General features: G+C 39.5%; 1 protein-coding gene across 6 annotated transcripts in view; it reads left to right on the top strand.

Annotated features, from left to right (window-relative positions):
* LOC129475227 (neuroligin-4, X-linked) overlaps window positions 1-26,574 on the top strand; it is a 342,496-nt gene that overhangs the window by 64,886 nt on the left and 251,036 nt on the right. For all 6 annotated transcript variants that reach the window (XM_055267359.2, XM_055267360.2, XM_063634377.1 and 3 more), the window contains exon 2: window positions 14,488-15,260. In XM_055267359.2, the coding sequence (XP_055123334.1) occupies window positions 14,789-15,260 (472 nt within the window). In that variant the 5' untranslated portion in view covers window positions 14,488-14,788. The remainder of the gene's footprint in view (window positions 1-14,487; window positions 15,261-26,574) is intronic.

Raw genomic sequence — 26,574 nt, 5'->3', positions numbered from 1 at the left:
ACTCCTAGGCCCAAGTGATCCTCCCGCCTCAGCCTCCGAAGGTGCTGGGATTATAGACATGAGCCATGATGCCTGGCCCATTTATTCTTAAGTACTTATGCTCAAGGCAGGTCTTCCAAGGGAAGAGAACAGCTAGATAAGACTCGTATGAGATAGCTGAGGAGGTGGCATTTCATCCTTCCATGCACATGCTCCTTATCCACAAGCAGAAAGCTGTAACCTTTGCTGTCCCCACTAGGTCATGATAGGTAGACACGCAGGTGATGACCACAGACTGGCAATTAGCCAAGGATTCTCAGCTGTGCATGCTACATGTGTGAGTGTGTGTGACAGATCCCTCTGGCGGTTTGGTGGAAAATTGATACATTTTGTAAAAATGATATGTTTAAGTTATACAATAAGGTAAATACGCATAAAAGGAAATTGGTTTTATTGAAATAGTTGCCAAGATATATTAATATTAATATTTAAAGTTGGTGCAGTGGCTCACTCCTGTAAACACCAGCATCTGGGGAGGCTGAGGTGAGAGGATTGCTTGAGGCCAGGAGTTCAAGACCAGCCTGGCCAACAAAGTGAGACTCTATTTCTACAATCAATAAAAAAAAAAAAAAAAGATATATTTAAACTGGGCTATAGTAATACATGTGCATCTTTATTGTGTGTTAAGTACCTGGATCTACTTAAGAGGTTCATAATAGTCACAATTTCAAAGTACAAGTAAGCGTAAACAGTATTTTGGGATATCTGTGATAACAGAGTTAAGTGTCCTACCTACACGGATAATGGAAGCAAATACTAAATTTCAGTGCATGGTAGTGAAACTAAAGATGTAATTCCTTTTGCCCATTGCAATTTGTAGAACCCATGGAATCTATCTAAAGACTCCTGGGTGGCAAAGGATAAATGCTTGAGGGTATGATACCCCATTCTCCATGATCTGATTATTACATATTGCATGCCTGTATCAAAACATCACATGTGCCCCATAAATATATATATATGTATGTGTATATATATATGTATGTGTATATATATATGTATGTGTATATATATATATGTATATATATATACACACACACGTGCTGTGTACTCACAAAATAATAAATAGACACCTGGGTGGGATTGGGGTTTTTGGACTTAGGGTGGAGAACATCTGCATTTAGAATTGTGTAGAGGAAAGGTTTTGATTTATTTATTATACCTCTGTTTTCTTTAAAAAACCTGCATGTGTAGGTAGGAATTTTGCTAGAGGTGGGAATGTGAGAGTCACTAGTTTGCAGCATAGAGCATTCTATACTGAGAGAATTATTTTTATGTCAAAAAGAAAGTGAAGAATCTGGCAGATTAGAATCTTCATGTTATTTTCATTTAAAAAGCTTGGAAGTCTCAATATCAATATTGACTGCTATTTACTGGCATTTTTGGTAAAAAACACATTTCATTTTAATGAATTTTGTCTTGTTTGAATGTTCGTAAGGCTTTGGAGGTAGTTTTGGGAGATAGTTGCCTTTGATTCCTGAGGTATATTCTTGGGTCTACCCTGATTCTGTCTCTTGACTTTGCACCTCTTTCCTTCCTAAACCCTGTTTAAAAGAGCCTTCCTTTTTGACTCTTTTCTTCCATCCTATTCTTCCTTCTCATGCTAATGTGAGACACAGAGGTTTTTATGAGAAGCCTGTTGTCTATATGCTGGATCTTGGAAGCCTTGGTTATTTCCTAGAGATGGAAGGTCTGATCTCAGTTAAGTTCTAACCCCAGGACAAGAAGCCTCTCTGGAGTAACTGACTCACTGGGATAGAGCCTGTTTTCACAAATTAATATTCCTGTCTGGGGAAGGCAGAGGAAACATTTTGGGGAGTGGGTGGAGGTGTTGAGGTTGAAGCCTGAGGATGAAGCTTGCCTTTCCTGGGAGCTTGTACAGTGTCATACTCAGGAAATAAACTGTGTGGGAAAGGTGGTGTTTAGTAACCTAGAGCCGAACACCTTGTAAGGCCCTCACCTTGTCATTCTGCACTGTCAGAAGCACATGAGAAAAGAGTGTAGGCTGTCAGAGCAAGCATCACACCGAAACAGGAGCTTCTCAGATAGAGCCGTCTGCCTAAAACGAAGTAACCTTGGCAAATAGGATCTATGCTACAGAAAATGGAGCACTCTAGCCAGGGTTGTGAGACGGAGCTGGTCCTGGGGTCACAGGTGGTGTCTTGGGAAACATTCTGAAGACACTCAGCTTTTCAGATATTGCACAGTTCATTAGGAGAGGTATGGGCAGTGGTTATGAAGCTCCTTATGAAAGAGACATAGAGATACACTCAACAATATTACTCCAGAGGGTTCTGGCTCCTGTCTTGCACTTGGGAGTACACACTTGTTCTTGTCCACATTAACCTCCAACTGTCCACATGATCAACCATCTGCAGACCCACTGCCAGTTGAGGGTCGTGTCAGGTCAGAAGTACTAACTGCAGGTTAAACTGTGCTATTTAGAAATTGAGTGTTTTTTTCTTACTCAAACTGACAGTTTTCCTTTGTAGAAGAACTCACTCAGCTTCCACTCTGGGTTAAATATTTCCTTTACATGATCAGTATTATCTCTGTCCATCAGATACAGCAATGAGAAAGCCTTTTAAAGGAAATGGGGTTAAAAGTGACTGGGTATCTAGAATTCTTTATTTGGTTTGCTAAATTGCAGGCAAATATATTCCCAGAACTAGTTTTGATACCTTTTCAGAAATAGGCCTATTTGACTTGGCTGAAAGTAATACTCTAACACTTTACTGCTGTGTCAATGAGTGAAATTCCTGCAGGCAAAAACAATAGGGACTACATCATGAAGGCTATGAGAATTTTATGGTGGAAACATGAATGGAGCAGGTGGTGAAAGTAGCTCATCTCCTGTGGTTGTGGTACCCATAGGAGATGAGCTAAGGAGAATGTGTTGAAACCTAACCTTGCCAGTTTTCTGCCTTCTGTGTCCTGGTTCCTTCTGGTTTCCTTGTCTCTTTTCTTCCTTTTAATTTAATAGCGTTTACTGAAGACCTTCTGTCTTCTAAGTTCAAGTATTAGTCATCTCTGGGCTTTGCCCTTAGATACTCATCATAGTCTAGCAATGAATGTAAGCATTGAGGAAGTAATGGTGACATAATGTGAATGTTCAGTGTGGTATCATCTTCCCCACTCTTTGTAAATCTTGGTGGTCTTAATTCTTGAATGTCAATGCTTACCCCCTCTATGCTGTCTTTACAGAAGTCCTCTGGCCTAGCTCTCTCTACATGTCTAAAATTGTAGAAGCGTCTTCTAGGCACTCCATTCCAAAGTCCATTCTGCAGAAGCCCACCATCCCACAGAAGGAGCAGGTGGGAGGCAGTGGACCACAGGCTGGCTGCATGGTAGCAATTGAAAAGCAATGGAGCACAGGCTGGCTTCATGGTAGCAGTTGAAAAGCAATGGAGCACAGGCTGGCTTAATTGTAGCAATTGAAAGGCAAGCTTCATCTCATCAGCTGCAGTGTTTACTACTTGAGGATGGGAACTTGATTGGTGTATCTTTACATTTTATCAAAATGGGTTTCACCTTGGAAGCATTCAGTGGTACCTCAGTGAATAATTGTAATTAGCTAGGATTTCTTTGGGGAACACTTATTGTTCTAAGTTTATATGTGTTTACATATATGTACTGTATTAGTATTTTTTCACACTGCTGATAAAGACATACCGGAGACTGGGTAATTTATAAAGAAAAAGAGATTTAATGGACTCACAGTTCCATGGGGTTGGGGAGGCTTCACAATTATGACAAAAGGCAAGGTAAGAACAAAGGCATGTCTTACATGGTGGAAGGCAAAAAGAGAGAGCTTGTTCAGGGGAACTCCTCATTATAAAACCATCAGATCTCATGAGACTTACTATCACGAGAACAGTATGGGGGAGACTGCCCTCTTGATTCAGTTATCTCCCACAGGGTCCCCACTCCCTATACATGGGAATTATGGGAGCTACAGTTCAAGATGAGATTTGTGTGGGGACACAGCCAAACCATGTCACATACATATGCATATCTTTATGTAAGGTATCTTTATGTAAGATATGTGAATATAGGTGTGTATATTCGTATACTCTTGTACTTTCTCAAACACAAACCATAGCACATGCAATAATATCCTTGAGTTACATCTGCTACTCTGCCCATTTTACACATAAGAGATGGAAGCATTGATGGTTATATTAGGGTTCCCTAGAGGAACAGAACTAATAGGACAGATAGATATATAAAGGGGAGTTTATTAAGTAGTATTTGTTCACACGATCACAAGGTCCCACAACAGGCCATCTGCAAGCTGAGGAGCAAGGAAGCTAGTCTGAATCCCAAAGCTGAAGAACTTGGAGTCTGATGTTCGAGGGCACGAAGCATCTAGCACAGGAGAAAGATGTAGACTTGGAGGCTAAGCCAGTCTAGTCTTTTCATGTTTTTCTGTCTACTTTATATTTGCTGGCAGCTGATTAGATGGTGCCCACCCAGATTAAGGGTGGGTCTGCCTTCCCCAGCCCTCTGACTCAAATGTTAATCTCCTTTGGCAGCACCCTCAGAGACACACCCAGGATCAATACTTTGCATTCTTCAATCCAATGAAGTTGACACTCAGCATTAACCATCACAGTGGTGTATACACCCTTCTCTGGTTGCTGATGGAGTTAAAGTGAGATCCAGAATTTGAATCATAGTCATAAAACTGCACAAAACCTCTGCCTCATACTACCTCCCAGATACATAATACATGCATGAGTAGGTGTTTTTGTGCCTGTTATGGTGCATTTGAGCCTGTTGTTCTTCAGTTTGCTCTTGTGTAGGACCATCTCTCTGAAAACAGATGATCAGCATCATACGCAACAGGTAGTATTGATTATCTGTAGCATAAAGGCATGGAACACGGGATTTTCAGGGAATGGAGTGGGAAAAATTCCTGAACCTAAGCAGCTTAATAGTTTAATATTTCACTTGGTTAGTTCAAATATATATGTTTATATACGCACGCATGAAATTACATGGATAAAATAAGTTTTAATGTATTGTATCTATGTAAATCTCTTTAAACCTCAAAAAATGTATATATCCAAACTAATTATTTGTCAGTCTCTCCCTCTCTTTCTCCCTCTCTCTCTGTCCACATATTTATATATAAATATTTCTGCAAACTAACCAACTGAAATATTAAGCTCCTGTGTTTTATATATATTTCTGCAAATAACCAACCAAAATATTAAAGCAATTAAACTCCTAAATATAATATTTCATGTATCTATTATATTATTTCTTCAAACTAACTGAAATATTAAGCTTCTGTGTTATATATATGTAAAATATTTCTCCAAATAACCAAGCAAAATATTGAGGTATTAAGCTCCTATGAATGTTTTATATTATTCTATGTATATAGAATAATATATTTTATATATTTTTATTATATTTTATATTTTACATTATTCTATATATAGAATAATATATTTTATGTCCTATATTATATATAGAATAATATATTTTATATCCTATATTATATATAGAATAATGTATTTTATATTCTATATTATGTATAGAATAATGTTTTATTTATATTTTATTTTTATAATATATTGTAATATATTTATATGTTTTTTAATATAGAATAATATATTTTATATTATTCTCTATATATAGCAGGTTAGTTTGAAGATATCTATACATATAATATATTAAAATTTATTTTCAGCCATGTGCGTTGGCTCACGCCTGTAATCCCAGCATTCTGGGAGGCCAAGGCGGGTGGATAATGAGGTCAGGAGTTCAAGACCAGCCTGGCCAATACGGTGAAGCCCTGTCTCTACTAAAAATACAAAAAATTAGCTGGGCGTGGGGGCATATGCTTGTAGTCCTGGCTACTCAGGAGGCTGAGGCAAGAGAACCCGGGAGGCAGAAGTTGTAGTGAGCCGAGATCTCACCACTGCACTCCAGCCTGGGTGACAGAGTGAAACTCTGTCTCAAAAAAAAAAAAATTATTTTATAGATATAATTTCATATATGATAAGTTCAAGTACAAACTCTTGAAACAACTCCTCTTATATATGAGGGGAAAGAAGAAGATTATTTGTACAGTACAATTAGTACAGTGAATTCTGGGAAAAAGTCAGTAAATACTAATTTCAAATCCTCATGTACAATTCAAGTAAGGAAAAGTCTGGAGGCATTTTTATATCCTGCTAATAAGGGTTATCTGGTGTTGGAAAACATATTTTATTTTTACACGTACATAGTAGGTGTATATATTTGTGGGTACATGAGATATTTTGATATAGGCATATGTGTAAAAATCACATTAGAATAAATGGAGTATACATCACCTGAAGCATTTATCATTTCTTTGTGTTACAGACTTTCCAATTGTACTTTTAGTTATTTAAAAATATACAGTAAATTAATGTTGACTGCAGTCACCCTGTTGTGCTATCAAATACTAGATCTTATTCATTCTGCCTATATTTTTGTGCCCATTAACCATACCCACTTCTCTCTCCCTCCCATTACCCTTTCCAGCCTCTGGTAGCCATCATTCTACTCTCTGTCTCCCTGACTGCAACTGGAAGAAATCTTTTTAAAGGATAGGCTGGAAGGCTACGTTGACTCTCACTGTTTCTGGCACACTAAACCTTGCCATTTTCTGCAGTAGGGATTGTCTCGCTTCAGTTATGCCTTGCTACTTCAGTGAAGGACTTTCTGTTTCTACTGGGCTCCTATACTGAGTCTGCTTTGGAGATAACAGTCTGAGATGTCAGAGCGTCTTAGTGGTGAAAGCAACTTAAGAGGTCACTGGCACAAGCCCTCGTTTTGCAGTGGAGGGAGTTGATGGCGAGGGCACTTGGCTAATTAGTGACCAGGGCTATAGCAGGCTCAGGTGCCATACATAACTGTGCTCGCCATGGCTGGCAGAATCCCAGGGCTTTTCTGTGTAATATGTGGGTGGGTGGTCTATTGCCTTGGGCTTTTCGCATAATCATGGAGAAAACAGTTTATATTTTCCCTTCAATTTTTAAATCCAAGATAGTTTGATAGCACATGGGAAAATAAAGTCATTGAGTAAAACTTATACCGATGAGACTCTTTTGATTAAATTTTCATTGTAAAATAATCATAGTCATAAAAAGTGTATCAAAATGTGTATTTGGATATTCATTTTAAAGAGTAAAAAATAACCAGATACATAGTATTGTACCCACTGACAGACAAGGAAAGAGAACATTCCCACTGTTTTTATATATCAATGTGAGTTGCTTCTCTCTCTCCTACCTCTCAGTGAAATCTAATCCCCCAAGATTTGGTTTTCATACTGTCCTTGCTGTATATTTCAGGACAAACATAGCTCTGAGCAATAATATTGTTTAGTTTTACTATTATGTAAATAAAATCACACTATTTGTAGTCTTCTGTGACTTGCCTTTTATGTTTGAGATTTTCCCATTTTCCTCCATATATCTATATTTTATTCATTTTTGACTGTTTTGTAAAGCCTTCTGTTTTAATATGCCAGCATTTATTTATTCATTATCCTATTTATGGATATCTGGATTGTGGCAATATTTTTTGCAATTATAATTGGGGCTTATGTATCCTCAGCAAACTAACCCAGGAACAGAAAACGAAACACTGCATGTTCTCACTCATAAGTGGGAGCTGAATGATGAGAACACATGGACACATGGGGGGAGGGAAACAACACACACTTGGGCCTGTCTGGGGATGCCCGGAGGGGAGAGCATCAGGAAGACTAGCTAATAGATGCTGGGCTTAATACCTAGGTGATGGGTTGATTTGTGCAGCAAACCACCATGGCATATGTTTACCTATGTAACCAACCTGCACATCCTGCACATGTACCTTGGAACTTAAAAGTTGAAGAAAAAAATATGGGGCTGCAGTGGACATTTCTGTGCGTGTTTCCTGATGCATGGGAGTTCTCATTGCTCCACATCGTTGCTCAGTACTTGGTATCATTGTTTGTTTGTATTTTTATTAATCCTATTGTGATTTCATCTGCATTTCACCATAATGAATGACATTGAGCCTCTTGTCCTATGTTGAGGCTATCTGTAGATTTGAGGACTCCTTCCTGGATGTGGATTTATGGTGGAGAAACCAACAAAGATGGCTTTGAGTGTAGGCTGAATTAATAGAAAAGTAATGATCTAGCTATCCAAATATGAAACAAAAGCATGGAAGCAGTTTGGGGATTGGAGAATGAGATTTTTAGGAGCACCATAAGATGTCTATCTGACTATATTCTTGAAGAGAAAATAGTCATGGCACTACAGGCATGGTGGCACACACCATGTTATCAGCTGGCACTACAGGTGTATGCCTCCATGACCTTGAGGATATATGACTTTGAGTTCAGTGAGAGAGATGAACACAAAGCCTAGAGAGATCTGCAAATCATTTGATTTAGATTTAGAAATTGTGTCTGGAAAACAAATAAGACACAGAAAATCAAGCATTAATGAGCTTTTATTATTTGCCAGTCCTTGTGCTAGCTTTAGATATGCAGAAGATGAATAAGAAGAAAAAAAGCATCACAGGTAGGGATAGATACCTTCGTGAGAATGTAAGCTCCTAGTGGGCAGGAACTCCTTCTTTACCCCATTATGTACCCTTACCTAGCATAGTGATCTTTACGGGATACTTCTGTGGTCTGAAGGCTTGTGTCTTTCCAGAATCCACATGTTGACATTGTAACCCCAAAGTGATGGTGCTAGGAGGTAGGGCCTTTGGAGCTGATGAGATCATGAGGGTGGATGCCCCAGAATGGTATTAATGACATTTTAAAAGATACCCCAGGGAGATTCCTTGCCCTTTTCCCCTTTTCCAAAGTTATAAGGAAAATACAGCCCTCTAGGAAGCAGGCCCTCACCATACACTGAATCTACCATGCCTTGATCTTGGACTTCCAGCCTCCAGAGCTGTGAGCAATGAATAGCTGTGGTTTATAAGCCCCCCAGGCTATGATATTTTGTTCCAGCAGTCTGAATGGACTAAGCCAACTTCTAAGTGTTGGTATTGTCTTATTTCTTTGGTCAGTGTAGGATCTTTCTGTCCACATAGTTTACTCTAGAAAGATGTATGCTCTATTTCTAATGGTATATTTGTCTTTCCTATCTGTGGAATATCCTCTTATCCAATTCGTCTTGGCTGGGCAACATATAAGCCATTAACTCTTTACCCTTGGATTTAGTTTGGGTTCTGCTAAGCCCCCTCCTGAAAATTCTGGTTTCTACAATTATGGCTCATGCATGTTCCTGACCCACTAAACTTCAGTGGAAGAACAGAAATGGTGAGGGAGGTGATGGAGTTGATACCTTGAGCTGCCATATGGTACAAGATCATCTTGAAGATGGGACATTTGCCGTCCTTTTTTTTTTTTTTTTTAAGAGATGGGGTCTTGCTAGTTTGCCCAGGCTAAACTCAAACTCCTGGGCTCAAGTGATGCTCCTGTCTCAGCCTCCCAATTACCTGGCAATGCAGGCATGTGCCACCATGCCTGGCCACATTTTTACACTCCAATTGTTTAATATATAGTAAAGATAATGGTTCAGAATGGTAAATTTTTTTTGTGTGTATACCAATAACATTTTTTTTTACCTTAAACATATTCAATCTTTATTCGACAATTTTTTAAAATTTCAACTTTTTTTTTTTATTCATGGGATATATCTGCAGGATTTTTTACCTGGGTGTATTGGATGGTGCTGAGGTTTGAGGTACAGTTGATTCTGCCACACAGGTATGGAGTATAGCACCCAACAGGTAGTTTTTCTACCTTTTCCCCCTCCCTCTCCCTGCTGTAGTAGTCCCGAGTTTCTGTTCTTGCTTTATGTCCATGAGTACCCAATGTTTATGCTCCCACTTCTAAGTGAGAACATGTGGTATTTGATTTTCTGTTTCTGCATTAATTCACTTAAAATAATGGCATCCAGCTGCATCCATGTTGCTGCAAAGGACATGATTTCATTTGTTTTTATGGCTGCATAGTATTCCGTGGCATATACGCATCACATTTTCTTTATTCAATCCACCGTTGATGGACTCTTAGATTGATTTCATGTCTTTGCTATTGTGAATAGTGCTGTGATGAGCATACATGTGCATGTGTCTTTTTGGTAGAACAATTTATTTTCCTTTGTATATATACCCAGTAATGGGATTGCTAGGTCAAATGGTAGTTCTTCTTTTAAGTTCCTTGAGAAATCTCCATACTGCTTTACACAATGGCTGAACTAATTGACGTTCTCACCAATGGTGTATATAGCCTTCTCTTTTCTCTGCAGCCTCAACAGCATCTGTTGTTTTTTGATGTTTTATGAATAGCCATTCTGACTAGTGTGAGATGGTATCTCATTGTGGTTTTGACTTGCATTTCTCTGGTAAAAAATGGGGATTTTAAAATGGGATTTCATTTTTAGATTTAATAGAAACTGCATAGGTGACTGTGCAAAGAACTCTTAAGATTTGACAAAAGGCAAATTAGATTGTAATCTCCTTTATGTAGGAGGGGAAATAAAAACCAGAATATTAAAATATCTGCATGTACAAAAATAGACAAAGTGGCAGATTGCTGGTGTTGGATGGATGTTGAGCAGGGATGGAGGACCTGTGTGTGCAGGCATGCATGGCCATGCGTGGAGAGTGGTCATTCATTTTGGTAACAGCATAGAGCTTTGGGCTTCAGAACAAAAGATAAGCCACATCCCCCTCAGGTACCCTAAAGTGTTGTCTCCACTAGACACAAAAGAAAAGGAAGCCAGAGATGTCTGTAGCTTGTGCAGAGTTTTGGGAATAGCTATTCTAGACTTTCTTGGTGAACCGTATAGCAGGATTATTGTACAAACCCAGTAATTTGGGCAAGGATCAGATTCTGTTGCTTTTGTTTTCTGGATGCTCCGTAATGAATGTGAGATGGAAGCAGATGTCTCAAGTGCTTCTTGTTCTCAGAAACCTCCTGGCAGCAGACATCTCAGTGGGCCCAGACGTTCAGCGTGGCTGGAAGTAAAACACAGGGAAGGGTGCTCTTTCTCAGTTATTCTGTTTTTTTTTTAAAGCATCTACAAAGCTTCCTGTTTTCTAATATATTCCAAGGCCTTTGAAAGACAAGGCCATAAACACCCGGGAGATATGACTTTATTTATTTTAAGGTCCAAATACCAAAATGGCTGTCGTCAGGGCTCACCTTAATTAAATATGTATCTTAAAATTAAACCAATCTCAATTTAAGGGATGCATACTTTGGGGAGAAATTTATTACAATTTTTATTCTGAATACTTTAAATTCTCATAGGCCTGAAGAGTGTGAGCCTTGCCTTAATTGCAACCTGAGTCAGAATAACTGCCCTGCAGAGAATCATTTAAAATACCCAATCAAGTTCTAAATTAGTCAAAATGCTGTTCTGAGATGTTATTATTTTATGCAGTCTTTGCAGAGAATACATGCTATATAGCCCTTCTTCACTCCCAAAGTATATGTATATATTTAATGAAGTTAGTTTTCACCTTTTTTATTAAAATTTTTTATCCATTAAAAATTTTAGAATTCATTTTGTAGCATATCCTCTTTATCTTAGGAATATTAAAAATCTATCTGCCTATTTATGAATAACTATCAATAACCACGTTTCACCCTTTGTGAAATCCTTTTCAGTTTTGAAACTCACATGGGAGATCTTTTTTTTTTTTTTTTTTTTTGCCCACAAGGATGTTGGTTGGTTAAATTTACAGTGATTCTTTAATGATGATAATGTACATTTGATTGATATCAATAAGAAATATTGATATCTTCAATATCAACATTTCTTGTAATGCTAAACATTTACAAGTTGTCAATTTTTTGAATATGACTGTATTTTCACACACACACGTACACGACAGCACTAATTATATTCACTAAATATACCTACAGATACTTAATCATTTACACAGCCACTATAATTTTATACTTGATGGCTTAAACCAGTAATTCTCACTTGAAGGTGGTTTTGGCCCCTGGGCTATCTAGCACTATCTAGAGACATTTTCTATAGTTAAAACTGGGTAGGAGGTGCCACTATCATCTAGTGAGTAGAGGTCAGGGATGCTGCAAAATACTGTACATTGTACAGGCGACGCCCCCACAACAAAGAATTATATGGTTCACAATGTCATTTGTACTGAGATGGGGAAACACTGGGCTTTAGATTATAGTAATTTTGTGCAAATTAGCCAAATTTCAAAAAACAAGGGAGTGAAAAAAGATAGTTCTCAACCTGTGAATATTGTGAATGCCCGGTCTAGACCTAGTAAGTGTACAGATGCCCTTGGGCCCGTCTTCTTAGGTTGCTGCTGCTTCATAATCGCTCACTGCCCATCAAGACCTTGTGGGATGTAGATTTAGGCAGAGGAGGGTTTTGATCATACAGCTGGATCAGTCATAACCAATATGTGACTCATAGTCTTATTCACCTTGAGTTTGAGAATTTAAGGGGTGGGCTGGAATTCCTTATGGAACTAACTTTATATACCTTGGAAGAAGTCCACCCACTGAACTCTACATTTATTGAGCTCTGTGTTTCAGGGAATGTGCAATACCTTGAGGATACATACTATCTCATTTAGTCCCAAGTAGCTTTTAAATATTTGAGAGTGGTTTTGGCCCCCAGGCTGAAAGTAACAGCTACCTCTAGTTAAAAATCTTTCAGGAAAGAAGCAACCAAACAGGACATCACCTCTTTGTTTTTCTTGTCTGTCTCTTAATTATTCAGAAATGGGATTGCTGTGTGGCAGACATCCAAATGTTGTCTACAGTAGAATTCAGAGATAGAAGCAAACACCTAAATCAGTCATTTGGTGAGATGCTATTTGTCACTTTCAAAGTTACAATCCAGATTTTCAGTGCATTTTCATCCAACTCTGGTGAACTTTTCCCAGATGTCATGTACTATGGAATTTCCCCCCGTTGTATTATTGTTCTGTGATAGATCCAGCTCCAATATGTTTTATTTAAAAAAAGCCATGTGATGTATTCTGTTCAACTGATTACTTAAATGAAATGGATAATTATTTTCTGATGCAAATGCTCTCAATAACCCACAAAATCCTTAGAAACACATTTGTATATTTTGAGTTGAAGAACACGCTAAAGGCACCCTCCTTGCAACACCTAGTGAAATGTTTTCCGTTCCTAGGGGATCATTGAGCATACTGTCCATTGCTGCACAGCATTCTTTTATTGTCACAGGAGCAGTGACTTATGTAGGGATAGTTATATTATCCATGTAAAGACAAATTGAGGTGGTGGTGACCCTTTAAAAGTTGACTCCAGGCTCAATGGGAAAGTAACTCAAATGCAGCCTCAGCTTTTTAAATGGGCTGAAGGGTGAAGAGGATACCCTCTAAGGCATGCAGTGGCTTACTGGAAAGTCAGGATAATTGTGTCAACACTTTTAATTATGAATGAAGTCTTCAAGAGACTAGCACTACAGCATGTACTGGAAATGCACCATCTTGTATAGTTTTTTACAAGGAAACTGAGATTCAGAGCAGTGAAGTATGTAGCCTAAATATATATGCACTTGACCAGACCAAGGAGAATTTGTGTCCAAAGTCTACACTCTTTTCATTTGATGAAGTTCCCTTTGTGGCCTGATAAATATCCACATCATGATGCCTGATTGACTTGGATGCATGCTTCCGTTTTTCTCCTACTGGAAAACTTTCAGAGCTCCATGCATGTCTCCTTAGGAAAATGTGACAATTTCCTTAAACATTTGAGAAACAGTGTTTTGGAAGTACCCATGTGTTGATAACCAGTCTGGTAAACAATAGCAAAACTGGGAGGTGTCGTTACTATAATCTGCATAACCTGTATAACTCTTGAACATCTGTTTGATCATTCAACACAGATTTGTTTAGTGTTTTCTAAATGTCAGGCATTGTTCATGGTGATAGGATGTACAGCAGGAATTAAGACAAGTGGTGGCTGCTAGGCATGGTGACTCATGCCTGTAATCCCAACACTTTGAAAGGTCAAGGGGGAGGATCCCTTGAGGCCAGCCTGGAAAACACAGGGAGACCCGATGTCTACAAAAAAGTCCAACGAATTAGCCGGACATAGTGGTGCATGCTTGTCCCAGCTACTCGGGAGGGTGAGGTGGGAGGATGGGTTGAGCCCAGGAGTTGGAGGCTGCAGTGAGCTATGAGAGCACCACTGCACTGCAGCTTGGGCAATATAGCAAGACACCATCTCTAAAATAAACAAAATAAATAAAGACAGGTGATGTTCTTGCTGTTGCCTACTATGTGGAGATGGCACTATACACATTTCTATACAAATGAATAGGAATTTCATAGAGAGATATTGTGGATTTCGTGGAAGAGCCAGCCAGTGTTCTAGGTGCTCGTTGTGTGGCTTCATTATTCTTGTCTGCTTTCTTCCTCTTTTAGGCTGCCTTGGAGTTTTCATAAGAAATTGTCCCTGGAGGTGTTGGATGGTCACAGCTTCCTTGGAGCATTGCAGTTGCTGGACTCCAGTTTCAGGATTAAGGGAGGGCTGCTTCCTCGCAATGGGCTGCCAAGAAAACAGCTGTGCTTGTTCTTAACCTCAGGCTCTGTGATCAGTCTGAGAGTCTCTCCCAGGTCTACTGCTCCCTGGAAAGCCCTGTCTCTCTGCAGGCTCGCCTCTGGGCTTTGTCTCCTTGGAGCCACATCACTGGGACAGCGGCGGATGTGGATGCAGATTTGAACCATGTCGCGGCCCCAGGGACTGCTATGGCTTCCTTTGTTGTTCACCCCGGTCTGCGTCATGTTAAACTCCAATGTCCTCCTGTGGATAACTGCTCTTGCCATCAAATTCACCCTCATTGACAGCCAAGCACAGTATCCAGTTGTCAACACAAATTATGGCAAAATCCGGGGCCTAAGAACACCGTTACCCAATGAGATCTTGGGTCCAGTGGAGCAGTACTTAGGGGTCCCCTATGCCTCACCCCCCACTGGAGAGAGGCGGTTTCAGCCCCCAGAACCCCCGTCCTCCTGGACTGGCATCCGAAATACTACTCAGTTTGCTGCTGTGTGCCCCCAGCACCTGGATGAGAGATCCTTATTGCATGACATGCTGCCCATCTGGTTTACCGCCAATTTGGATACTTTGATGACCTATGTTCAAGATCAAAATGAAGACTGCCTTTACTTAAACATCTACGTGCCCACGGAAGATGGTGAGTACCTCATTGGAACGAAAACAATACCTCTTGTGCAGTGTGTAGAGAGATTTGCCAGGAGGGTTTTATAATGTCTTGTGCATGATCTCTTCTATAACCCGTTTATTTTATTTTAATTTATTTTTCATATTCCAAATGCAATTCTTGCAGCAACTTACCACATGTTCCACTTGTATGTATTGGGCCATCTACTGACTGGACAAAACTATAAATAATGACTTTAATTATTTTCATATATTGCCTTCTTAACTTTTTATAATGCTTATTTGCAGATGAAAATAAATATGAGCATATAATGTTGCATGTTATACCTTAATCATCTGTAAAGGAATGAATCGATAGAAAAATAATAGAATTAAGTACACTATTATGCTCCAGTTTGCAAACTGAAAGATAGAGAAAATGGTTCTTCCTGCCTTAATGACTTAAGATATTAGCACCTTTTTTGAGTTTTCAAAGAAAAACTTGATTGTTTTTAATATACAAGCAGGGGATAGTTCATACAATGGTTGGATTTCGTTGTTTAGAACCAGTTTTCTTAATGTAAATTTGGATGTTCTTTTCCAATATTCGCTGCAATCAAGTGGCAAAATGTAGTCAGATGATTCTAGCTACATTAGAGATGAATGCGTTTGTATTTTTAAAAATTTCCTTTTTTATATAAAACAACAATGAAAGTCTGTAGAACATTTAATATATTAACCTAACGTTAGTAAAACATGAATAGTTTTGTCTGTATAGATTTCAAATTCAGATTTCCTCGGAAGAATAACCAGACTAAAGTATGCCACAATGTTATCACATTTCCCAGTTAGCATTTCCATATGCCGTTTTTAGATGAGGAGAAAGAACAGTAGAGAATAAAATATACCTGGAAAGAAAGGAAGTTAATTTGTGGGAATGATAGATGTATCTCATGTAGAAACTAGAGTGTGTCCTTTGTATAAAGTTCTTCGTGGAAAGTGTGATGAATTTCTTTTATGGAGAAATTTCTTCTTTTATTTTTTTTTAAACTTCAATCCCTGGAAAACGTTTTTCAGTAAGATTTGGCTGAAAATACTAAATAAACAACGACGTTAATCCAGTGATCTCCAAAATTGTTTTGCATCTATCAAATTACTCTTTCTCCATATAAATGCCAGATAGTTTAAGTAGAGTGTCATGAAAAACCATACCAGGGTTGTGTGTCACTGAGATGACAAATTGTCATTGAGATTACAAAGAACAGCCCAGAGAAAGAAATTAAAGGATTCTGCTTCATTATATTAGTGGTTTCTGGCATATTGCCCTTGTCGTTATGGTGACAGACCTCTCAATTATCTCATAAAGTCTAGGTCTGAATGTGATTCAAGGAGTTAAACTGACATTTGGACGCTGTACTTCCATGGGGTGTTCTGAGCTGTCTCCGTGCCTAACAGTCCCTCTTTGTGTGTGTGTGTGTGTGTGTGTGTGTGTGTGTGTGTGTGTGATGAATAAGAGCTCTCAAAAGCAATTTGGGTTCTCATTTGAGCAGCCACCTGGGTTGAGATCTTTCTCATAATGAACTATTCAAACAAAAGCCAAAAAGAAAGGAAGACAAAAATGGGGAGAAAACCCCCCAAACAGGACAAAGGGTTAAAATTGCTTTCATAATACTTTAGATGTGCTAGAGTCTGGTGATTTTATAGAGCTAGCCTTGGCAACAATGAATGCACTTCAAATAGAAGGCCTCCTCATATAGGAGTTGGACAGAATGAGACCACCCATGAAAAAGAATCATTAGCCTCCCTGACCGCAGAGCCCTGTATGTACAATTGCGTGGATGGAGACCACAAACGGTGTGGCTGTTTCATTGCAATTTGGTATTGAATTAAAATTTGAGGAATGTAAATATGTGAAAAATGCTATTTAGTGAAAAAGTAATCCAAACTTCATAATAAACCCAGTTCCACTTGTTTAGTTCTTTAGGCTTTTTGAAGCAATATGCGCATATGATCTTGACAAGGGAATCAGAAATCTAATAGTGACTGAAAAGGTAGAATCGATCTCCCCATGATGTGTAAACTTTAGAATTTTGCTGGTGAGAGTTCAAAGCTACAGCCCTGCATGTTTGTACCATCCACAAGTCACAGCCTGTTGGGTTAGGAGTTTTTATTTTTGGTTGCTTGCTTGTTTTCTTAACTCTATCAACGAAGAACCAGTGCAGGCCAGGCCCGGTGGCTCACGCCTGTAATCCCAGCACTTTGGGAGGCCGAGGCAGGCAGATCACGTGGTCAGGAGATCGAGACCATCCTGGCCAACATGGTGAAACCCCGTGTCTACTAAAAATACAAAAATTAGCTGGGCATGGTGGCGCATGTCTGTAATCCCAGCTACTCGGGAGGCTGAGGCAGGAGAATCGCTTGAACCCAGGAGGTGGAGGTTGCAGTGAGCCGAGATCGCGCCATTGCACTCCAGCCTGGCAACATAGCAAGACTCCGTCTAAAAAAAAAAAAAAAAGAACGAATGAACGCAGAGCTTTAGATTTTTTTTTTTTTTTTTGAGACGGAGTCTCGCTGTCACCCAGGCTGGAGTGCAGTGGCACCATCTCGGCTCACTGCAGACTCCGCCCCCCGGGGTTCACGCCACTCTCCTGCCTCAGCCTCTCCGAGTAGCTGGGACTACAGGCGCCCACCACCACGCCCAGCTAATTTTTTGTATTTTTAGTAGAGACGGGGTTTCACCGTGGTCTCGATCTCCTGACCTCGTGATCCGCCCGCCTCGGCCTCCCAAAGTGCTGGGATTACAGGCGTGAGCCACCGCGCCCGGCAGCTTTAGATATTTAATTATTGGTTATTCACTAAATGAATGAACTCCGCATCCACAACAACATATTGAAATGTTGGCATCATGCTGATTCTCTCCAAAGGCCTTCTCTTAGGCAGTATCTCAATTCAGATCAATGCTTTTATTTAGCAAGATAGAAAGCAATATTATTATTAGGAATTCAAAATTCCACTCTGACCAGTCTGATAAAGCCAGAAAGACAAATCTACACACCACCAACAACAAAAATCTACTTTTTTTTGTTTAGCTTTGTCTTTCTGCCTTGATCAGATTGGCTCAAATTTCTGTTTCTACTTTCATAAAATGTGTAGGTATATTAAAAATACAAAATTAGACTATTTTAATTACGTACTTGTCCTTACATTTAAGAACTAACTTGCATGAGGAAAAGTGTTGGAAATTTCTTCGTAGTACAATAGTTTATGAAACATATATTTTTTTTCTGTAGAAAGCAATACTTTTTATAATTCCCTTTAAAATAAATCAGGTCGTGCTGAAGGTGAGTCTTTTCGTTTAAACTGGCATCATGATCTACTAAACTTAGGCTTGGCTCTTTAGAACTATTTCCTACCTTACAAATTTCTTTATTTAAGTTTTCATAGGTTATTAATTTCTCTTTGTTGTTAGACAACAGGCTAATTAATTAACTTGAATTGCGTATTTAACCTTTTGATAGGTGCTCAAATAAGGTCAAAGTCAGTCAAGCCAGTCGGAAGCTCTAGTAGGACACGTGGGCCATTGTTGACAAGGAACAGTTGGAGACCGAATGACCGAATCTGCATGATGTGTGTGTGTGTGTGTGTGTGTGTGCGTGCGTGTGTGTTTGTGTCAGAAAGAGAGAGAAAGCGCACAGAGAGAGAGTGACTGAGTGACTATGTTGAGGAAGCAGTGCAGAATATGGCTTGTTAGCTTGATTAAACATAAATTGTGAAAGTCAAGCTGAGAAGTCCCAGTCTCACATACTAAGTCCACCTGAGTTCATACATGAGGGGATGGCAGTACAGTTCGTGATTCCTCTTGGTCCCCAAGGAGACTGAACACAGAAAGATGAGTTATGGAAACACTTAAGGTTTTTAATGAGAACCAGTGGTACTGTTTAGAAGTGAGGTTATAAAGTAAGGGAAAAATAAAAGACACGTTTTGAAGGAGTTGCTCAGACAAGATATTGTATTAAATATAAAGCTTGGAGGAGAAAGAACCACAAGTGAGTCCAGGTTGCCTTGGGGAATGGACAGAGCCATGGAACCACTTCCTGAGTGACCTACACCTGCTCTTTCTCTCTGGATCCTTGGACATACATCTTAAGGTCTTATTTTTGAAAGATTTCAGGGGCGAGAAGCCCTTCCATTCTTCATCATGGGACTAAAAACACTGGGAAATATAAAGGAAAATATAAATGAAAGTCATTATCGCTCAGGCACGGTGGCTCATGCCTCTAATCCCAGCACTTTGGGAGGTCGTGGTGGGTGGATCACTTGAGGTCAGGAATTCCTGACCAGCCTGGCCAATATGGTGAAACCCCGTCTTTACTAAAAATACAAAAAATTAGCTAGGCATGGTGGTGTGCGCCTGTAATCTCAGCTACTTAGGAGGCTGAGGCAGGAGAATCACTTGAACTCGAGAGGTGGAGGGAGGTTGCAGTGAGCCAAGATCACACCACTGCACTCCTGCCTGGGCGACAGAGTGAGAATCCCTCTCAAAACAAAACAAAACACCACTCATTATCATTGTATTTTCATTGTAGCATAACAGCAAATGCCATTATGATTTCTAGAAAAGTGAAATTTTAGGTTCTTTTTTTTTTTTGCTAGCAATACAATTGAAAAAGGAAGATACTAAAAAAGAACAGATTATTGAATGCAGGGTGTCCCTATCATCTTTTTCCCCCAAGATGACACCTGACACTTTGAATACTATGATTTAAGTAAGCTTGCCATGATTGTAGATTGAGGACCTATTTGGTGAAAGTGTGGAGCTTTATGATGAACTATAAACAGACACGACATGGACAATGACCTGTAGGAGTTTGCACAGTTAATAAACCGAGAGGTAGATAATAAGCCAGAGCATCTTAGGGAACAGAGAAAGCTCTGTGACAGCTCAGGGACAAGCTATTTTTTGAGGAAAAACTTGATGGAAGCTGTTAAGTTGTTGAGCTGTGCCATGAAGAATATATGGGTGATGGAAGGGATTCATCTATTAAAGTATCTGATGAATGGAACATTTGAACACACAAATCTATGTTAAGCAGCTTGGTGTCAATCGTTGCTGTTGTTACTACTTCGGTGTTAAGCGTGGCATGGTAACAGAAGCTGTGCTTTAGCATGGGCTGTTTCTGGCAGTGCCACATCATGAAATTTCTTTCTTTTTTTTTTTTCCTTTTAGAAACAGGATCTCGCTCTGTCATCCAGGGTGAAGTACAGTGGTGCACTCGTAGCTCCCTGCAGCCTCAACCTCCTGGGCTCAAGGGATCCTTCCATCTCAGCTTCCTGAGTAGCTGGGACTACAGGTGCACTCCACCGTACCTGGCTAATCTTTTTAGTTTCTGTAGAGATGGGGTGTCACTATGTTGCTCTGGCTGGTCTTGGGCTCAAGTGATCCTCCCACCTCGGCCTCCCAAAATGCTGGGATTACCAGCATAAGTCATTGCACTGGGCCCATAAATATTTTTATGTTATCCACAGCTGCTGACCCTATACTTTCTAGGGTAGACAAGCTACCTAAGATGAAAGGGTGGCAGGAGAACAACAGGGAAAGAAGCTGGAAAATCAACCAGCCTTGCTAGTGATTTTACAAAAAGAAAATGTATTCGCTTCTTTTACAGATACCACTGGATCTAATTCAAGATATAATTTATAGCATGGTTTTCATCCTTGAATAGCTCCCATCTTTTCTGAGAGTCTTACAAACTTTTCTGGCATTCTGCATTAGTCAAGAGATGTTTGTGTTCAAATGGTAGAAGGCAACATAGCCTCAATCTGACTTTGAGGGAAAAAATGGAAATTTATTAGAAGGGCTATGGGATATCCAAACTTATTGTAAAAGTTGAGAAATCAGATTGGGAGAATGGCAGGGATGCAGCTAGACTTTAGACGCACCTGGAAGCAATGAATCCAAGGACATCACCAATCTTCATGCCTGGTTCTTTGCTTCTTTCTGGAAATAGGCTTGCTTTAAATGGCAGTAAGAGGGTTCTCTGCAGTTTTTGTTAGTTGCATTTTGTTTTTCTCAGTACCACCAGTGAGGGACAAAGTTCCATAATTCCATACTAAAAATCCCAGGGCAGGGTTTTGATTGGCCCACTTGATTCAGGAGTAAGAAGAGATAAAACTGGGCTGTTCTTGGGTATGCCAGTTGGCAGGGGGAGAAGGACAGTTCTCACCACAAGGTGTCTGGAATGAGCAGGCACTACTTCACTTCACTGTACAAAATATTTTTGAGCATCGATTATATGCCAGACATGCTTTAGAGGCTGAGATTGCGAGAGATACAAGCATTCCTAATTTTGAGAGATAGGTACTTGTAGGCAGAAAAGTCATGGTCCCTGAGAGATGTGCAAGCACCGCCCTCCACCCCTACCCCCCAACCAACTCGCCCATTCCTGGAACCTGGGAATAGGTTGGAGGCATGGCACCTGACTTCTTCAGTACTCTGCCGTAAATAATGACTTCAAATGGCAAAGGGGAATTAAGGTTGCCGATTGAATTATGTTTGCTAATCAGCAGACCTTCCAATAGGGAGAATCTATCCTGGATTCTCATGTATATTAACAGAGACCCTCCACTGTGGATGCAGAAGACTCAAGAGGAGATCAGAGTTGTTGTAAAGCACCGTGAGAAAGAGATACCTGGACATTGCTGGCTTTGAATATGAGAGAGCCAGGAGAAAGGAATGCAGGTGGCAGGCTCTAGAAGCCGAAGAGACAGGGAAACAGATTCTTCCTTAGAGCTTCCAGAAAGGAGCCCGACAGCCCTGCTGACACCTTGATTCTAGCCCCATGGAAGAAACTCTGACCTTAGAACTGTAAAAGAATAAATGTGTGCTGTTCCAAGCTTACTAAGTTTGTGGAGATTTGTCTTAGTGGTAATAGAAAACTAAGGAAGAGTTTTATCACCCTGTAATAATATTTGAAATTCATAATGGAGTATTCCTCTGAAAACAAATAAAAGTTCAGAGTCTCTGAAGTTGTTTGGTTTCGGGCCTTCTGGACCCCTCTCTATTCTGGGATTCTACTTCCAAGAATTTCTAGTTGAAAACACCCTTGGGCACTTAGAGCTTTCTACCTTGCTCAAGCATGCTAAGGAGATCATATCAATTCTTATTTTAGGGCAGACATTTTTCAGATTTTTAAAAATGTATTTTTTAAAAATTTGAGAGATAGGTACCCTGTCTCTGAACGGGGTCTTGCACTGTGGCCCATGCTGTAGTGCAGTGGCACAGTCATAGCTCAGTGCAGCCTCAAACTCCTGGCCGCAAGTGATCCCCCAACTTCAGCCTCCTGAGTGTCTGGGACTACAGGCTGAGACTACTATATTGAGGTTCAGAGAAGAAGCATGTCCAGGTGTCTGCAAATTAGAAAATGGTGGCAGATTTTTAAAAAAAGAAACGATGAAAAATTATCCCCTATTAGATTTACATTACAATTTTCAGCCACCATGACTGGCTAGTTTTTAAATTTTTAAAGAGTTGGAGCCTTCCTATGTTGCCCCGACTGGTCCAGAACCCTAGTCTCAAGTGATCCTTTCATTTCAAACTCCAGAGTTCTGGGATTACAGGTGTGAGCCACCACGCCCAGTGACATTTTGCAGATTTGACATTTTGCATCATGTTAATACAGCCTCACGGCAAATTGTCCTAAATGGTATATTCAAAAGATAATACTGTTTTGACACAGAAAGATACCAAAGGGTCATTTAAAATTTTTTCAGGAAGCTATAACAGATTTCCAGAGTAGATGGCTTTGAATGACATATAACAAAATACCCAAATTGTTCTTTCCTCATCTGTCTCCATAGAGTTTCACTCAAGATCGCGGCTGCACCTTTACATGTCTTATTTTCCTACTTACAAGCACTGCTGACAAAATCCTGTGTTTTCCACTCCTTCTGGCTACACCTTAAGCTGTGGTCTCTTCTGGGCAAAGTGATTCTCTGACCTTTTCAAGGTACACCTTGTTTCCTCCTCCAACCAAAACTTGTTTGCTGGAGTTGAAATGCCAGTTTAGCCCCTTAGCAGATCAGTCATTATGGGCAAGTGACCCAACTTGCTTGGGCCACAGTGTCCTTATGTCTAAAATAGAGGCGGCTGAGAGGTTTAAGGTTTTAATCCATATAAAGTGCTTAGTAGCCAGCACATACAAGCACCCTGTAATCTGATGTTAGTGCAGCATCATTAGTAACAGAAAAGGGAACCCGAAAATTTCAGCAAAATTGCATGTGCATAGTGGGTCTGGTATGTATATTAGTCTAGGCTTAATAAATGTTGATCGTCTGTGACATAACTATTGTAGTAGTAGAGGGGTAAGCTTAAGAAGTAAGACCAATAGCCCATCATTTCTGGCAGTTTCTAGTATGGTTTTAACAAAAGGGAATTTTGGGAGGAATAACATTTTTAAAAAGAGCCGACTATTATCATTCTGCTTTATTCCTAACTTTAGTCCTTTTGAGCCTGTGTTATCAAATGGATTTTGAGTATATGTGAATTAGAGAAATTAATCACTAGGAAAGGATTAGAATTAACTTTTTTGGAAAAGTCCCTTAAACCGTCAAAAAGCAGTAACACCATTCTTTGTGTGTGAGATTAAAGAGAAATTAATTTTCTTTCTCTTCTTGTCTAGACACACAAAGTCCAATTGTACGCATATAGTCACAAAATACAGGTGAAAAACGAAAACTGTGTTAACACAGTGAGACAGATGTTTTAACCAATCAACATCAACATGCAACTAGGTGAAAATAATTAAATTACTCCAGTTTTCATCTGTCAGTTGGATGTTTGACATTGTGTAGACACAGCTTATAAGATAATTATGAAAGATTATTAAAGATCTCCCTGACACGGATTAATTGAAAAATATTTAGTATTTTTTGTAAGCACAGTTAAACTGGAGTGGATTTCTGATAGCATGTGTCTCTCCCCCAGCTCAAAAAGCTTTCAGCAATTTGAATACTGAGTAATAATCGTATTGAGGGTTTAGAAGTTACATATGTTCAGAATAATACTATTTAGTAGTATGAATTATGCCTGTTTGAATACTTAAGAAATATCTTTTCCTAACAAAGAACATTTTCCATTATGTACATAATCTTCCAATACATGAATTTTAATTCAATTCAAATTGCAATTTAGATTCTTGTCATAATTTGAACAAATACAGATTACCTAGAATATATTAAAAATCAAATTTTCACATAGTGCATATCACAAGAATTTTTTTTTAGAAATTGTCAGAGATAGAAACTTTAGGTACAACTAGTCCACTGGAACATTTGGCCATTTAAAACAATTAGCTCATTATTTATTTGTGGAGTCTTGCTTCCTAAGATGTTGTAGTCTTATTTGTTGTCAATTAATATTGCTGGTTTGAACACTGTTATTTATTTTCCATACTATTTTAGCCAAGCTATTAATTTTTATTATTTATTTTTTTTTAATTTTTTTTTTTTATGTTTGAGACAGTCTCGCTCTGTCACCCAGGCTGGAGTGCAGTGGTATAATCTCTGCTCACTGCAGCCTCCACCTCCCAGGTTCAAGTGATTCTCCTGCCTCAGCCTCCCGAGTACCTGGGACTATAGGTGCCCACCACCACACCCAGCTAATTTTTGTATTTTTAGTAGAGATGGGGTTTCGCCATGTTGGCCAGGCTCAAACTCCTGACCTCAGGTGATCCTCCTGCCTCGGCCTCCCAAAGTGCTGGGATTACAGGTGTGAGCCACCATGCCTGGCCTAGCCAAGTCATTTAACCTTTAAATATTTAGTGTCCTCAGCTATTAAAAATAAGAGTAATATGATTATACATCCTATGAATTTTTTTTAGAATTATTGTGATTTGGGAGTAAACAACTATATAAGAAATAATTATAAAATAGATAAGATTAGTGCATATTAAGACTTTGATGTCATGTTAATTGAATGTTAATCCCATGGCTTTATCTTTCATTGGAAGATTCTTTGCCTGAGTGGGGTACTGGAAGCCATCGTTGAGAGTAGATCCGATCTTGCTAGACTGTTGGTTCTCGTAAAACCAGGCTGTTTTCATAATGAGTTAAACATTTTGTCTTTATGTTTAAGGACCCCTTTCCTTGGTGCAGTCACAGCCAAACTGCAAACAGAAATTGAGAAGTTGTGAGCTCCAGATTTGAGAGCCACAGAGAGTTTGTGAGATCAAAAACATCCACTCTCAGTAAATAAATCAGACCTACCTAAATCACACAGTCAGCTTAAAGGCAAGGCAACCGGAGGGAAGAACTCCACAGGAGTGATCTCTTCATGCAATAGCTACTGGTAAAATAAAGCAAAGATGAGACAATGTAGTCTCCACCTTATTATTTCAGTCTAATATTCTATATTGAGGTTCAGAGAAGCAGGTCCAGATTTCCACAAATTAGAAAGTGGTGACTTGCTCTTGTAATCCTAGCACTTGGGGAGGTCTAGGTGGGTGGATTGCATGAGTCCAGGAGTTAAGACCAGCCTGGGCAACATGACAAAACCCTGTCCCTACCAGAAAAAAAAAAAAAAATTAGCTGGGCATGGTGGCGCTGGCCTGTAGTCCCAGCTACTTGAGGGGATGAGGCGGGAGGATCACTTGTGCGTGGGAGATCGAGGCTATGGTGAGCTGAGATCACAGCAGTGCACTCCAGCCTGGGTGACACAGTGCGACCCTGTATCTAAAAAAGAAAGAAAAGAGAAACATTTCCTTGTTAGACTTCACGTATCTGATGATGACTTTTGATGGTGAAGGTAGGCATTGGTATGTGGTCTGTGGTGTGTGTGTGTGTGTGCATGTTTGTGTCTGTGTGTGAATGCTTTTGAAGGAAAGCCGGTAGGAGAAATATCCACAATTCAGTTAAGATCAAACATGTTACAATTTTCTGGGAAATGCCACGTTATACAACACCTAAACTATATCCTCTTCCCCTCTGAAACCCCAAACATCCCAAAGTCTCCTTCAAGCCAGACATCCTCTTGGTCTACTGTGCATAGTGTCTGCATGGTCTTCAAGTTTGCCTCAGGGAAAGTGACTGTTGCCATCAGAAAGAAAGAATGCAGCAGGTACTGATTTATCTCAGGCAAAGGAGCTCTTCTGGTGGGTTTCAACAAGGTACGAAAATTGTAGGTTCTTGAACACTCCTTTTCTTCTTTCTTAAAATGGATGTCTTTAGCTACATTCTACTCTCTTCTCTGTCTTTTATGACATAATCATTCACTCAACAAGGGACCATCTAATATTCACCTAACATCCCATTTGCCTGTCACATATGGACTTTAGCCTCCAGTCGGGCCAATG

This window comes from Symphalangus syndactylus, chromosome X (genome assembly GCF_028878055.3).
Source record: "Symphalangus syndactylus isolate Jambi chromosome X, NHGRI_mSymSyn1-v2.1_pri, whole genome shotgun sequence".
Classification (NCBI taxonomy): domain Eukaryota; kingdom Metazoa; phylum Chordata; class Mammalia; order Primates; family Hylobatidae; genus Symphalangus; species Symphalangus syndactylus.
Note: the sequence above shows the minus strand (reverse complement) of the source record. Positions and strands in the feature narration are given on the sequence as shown.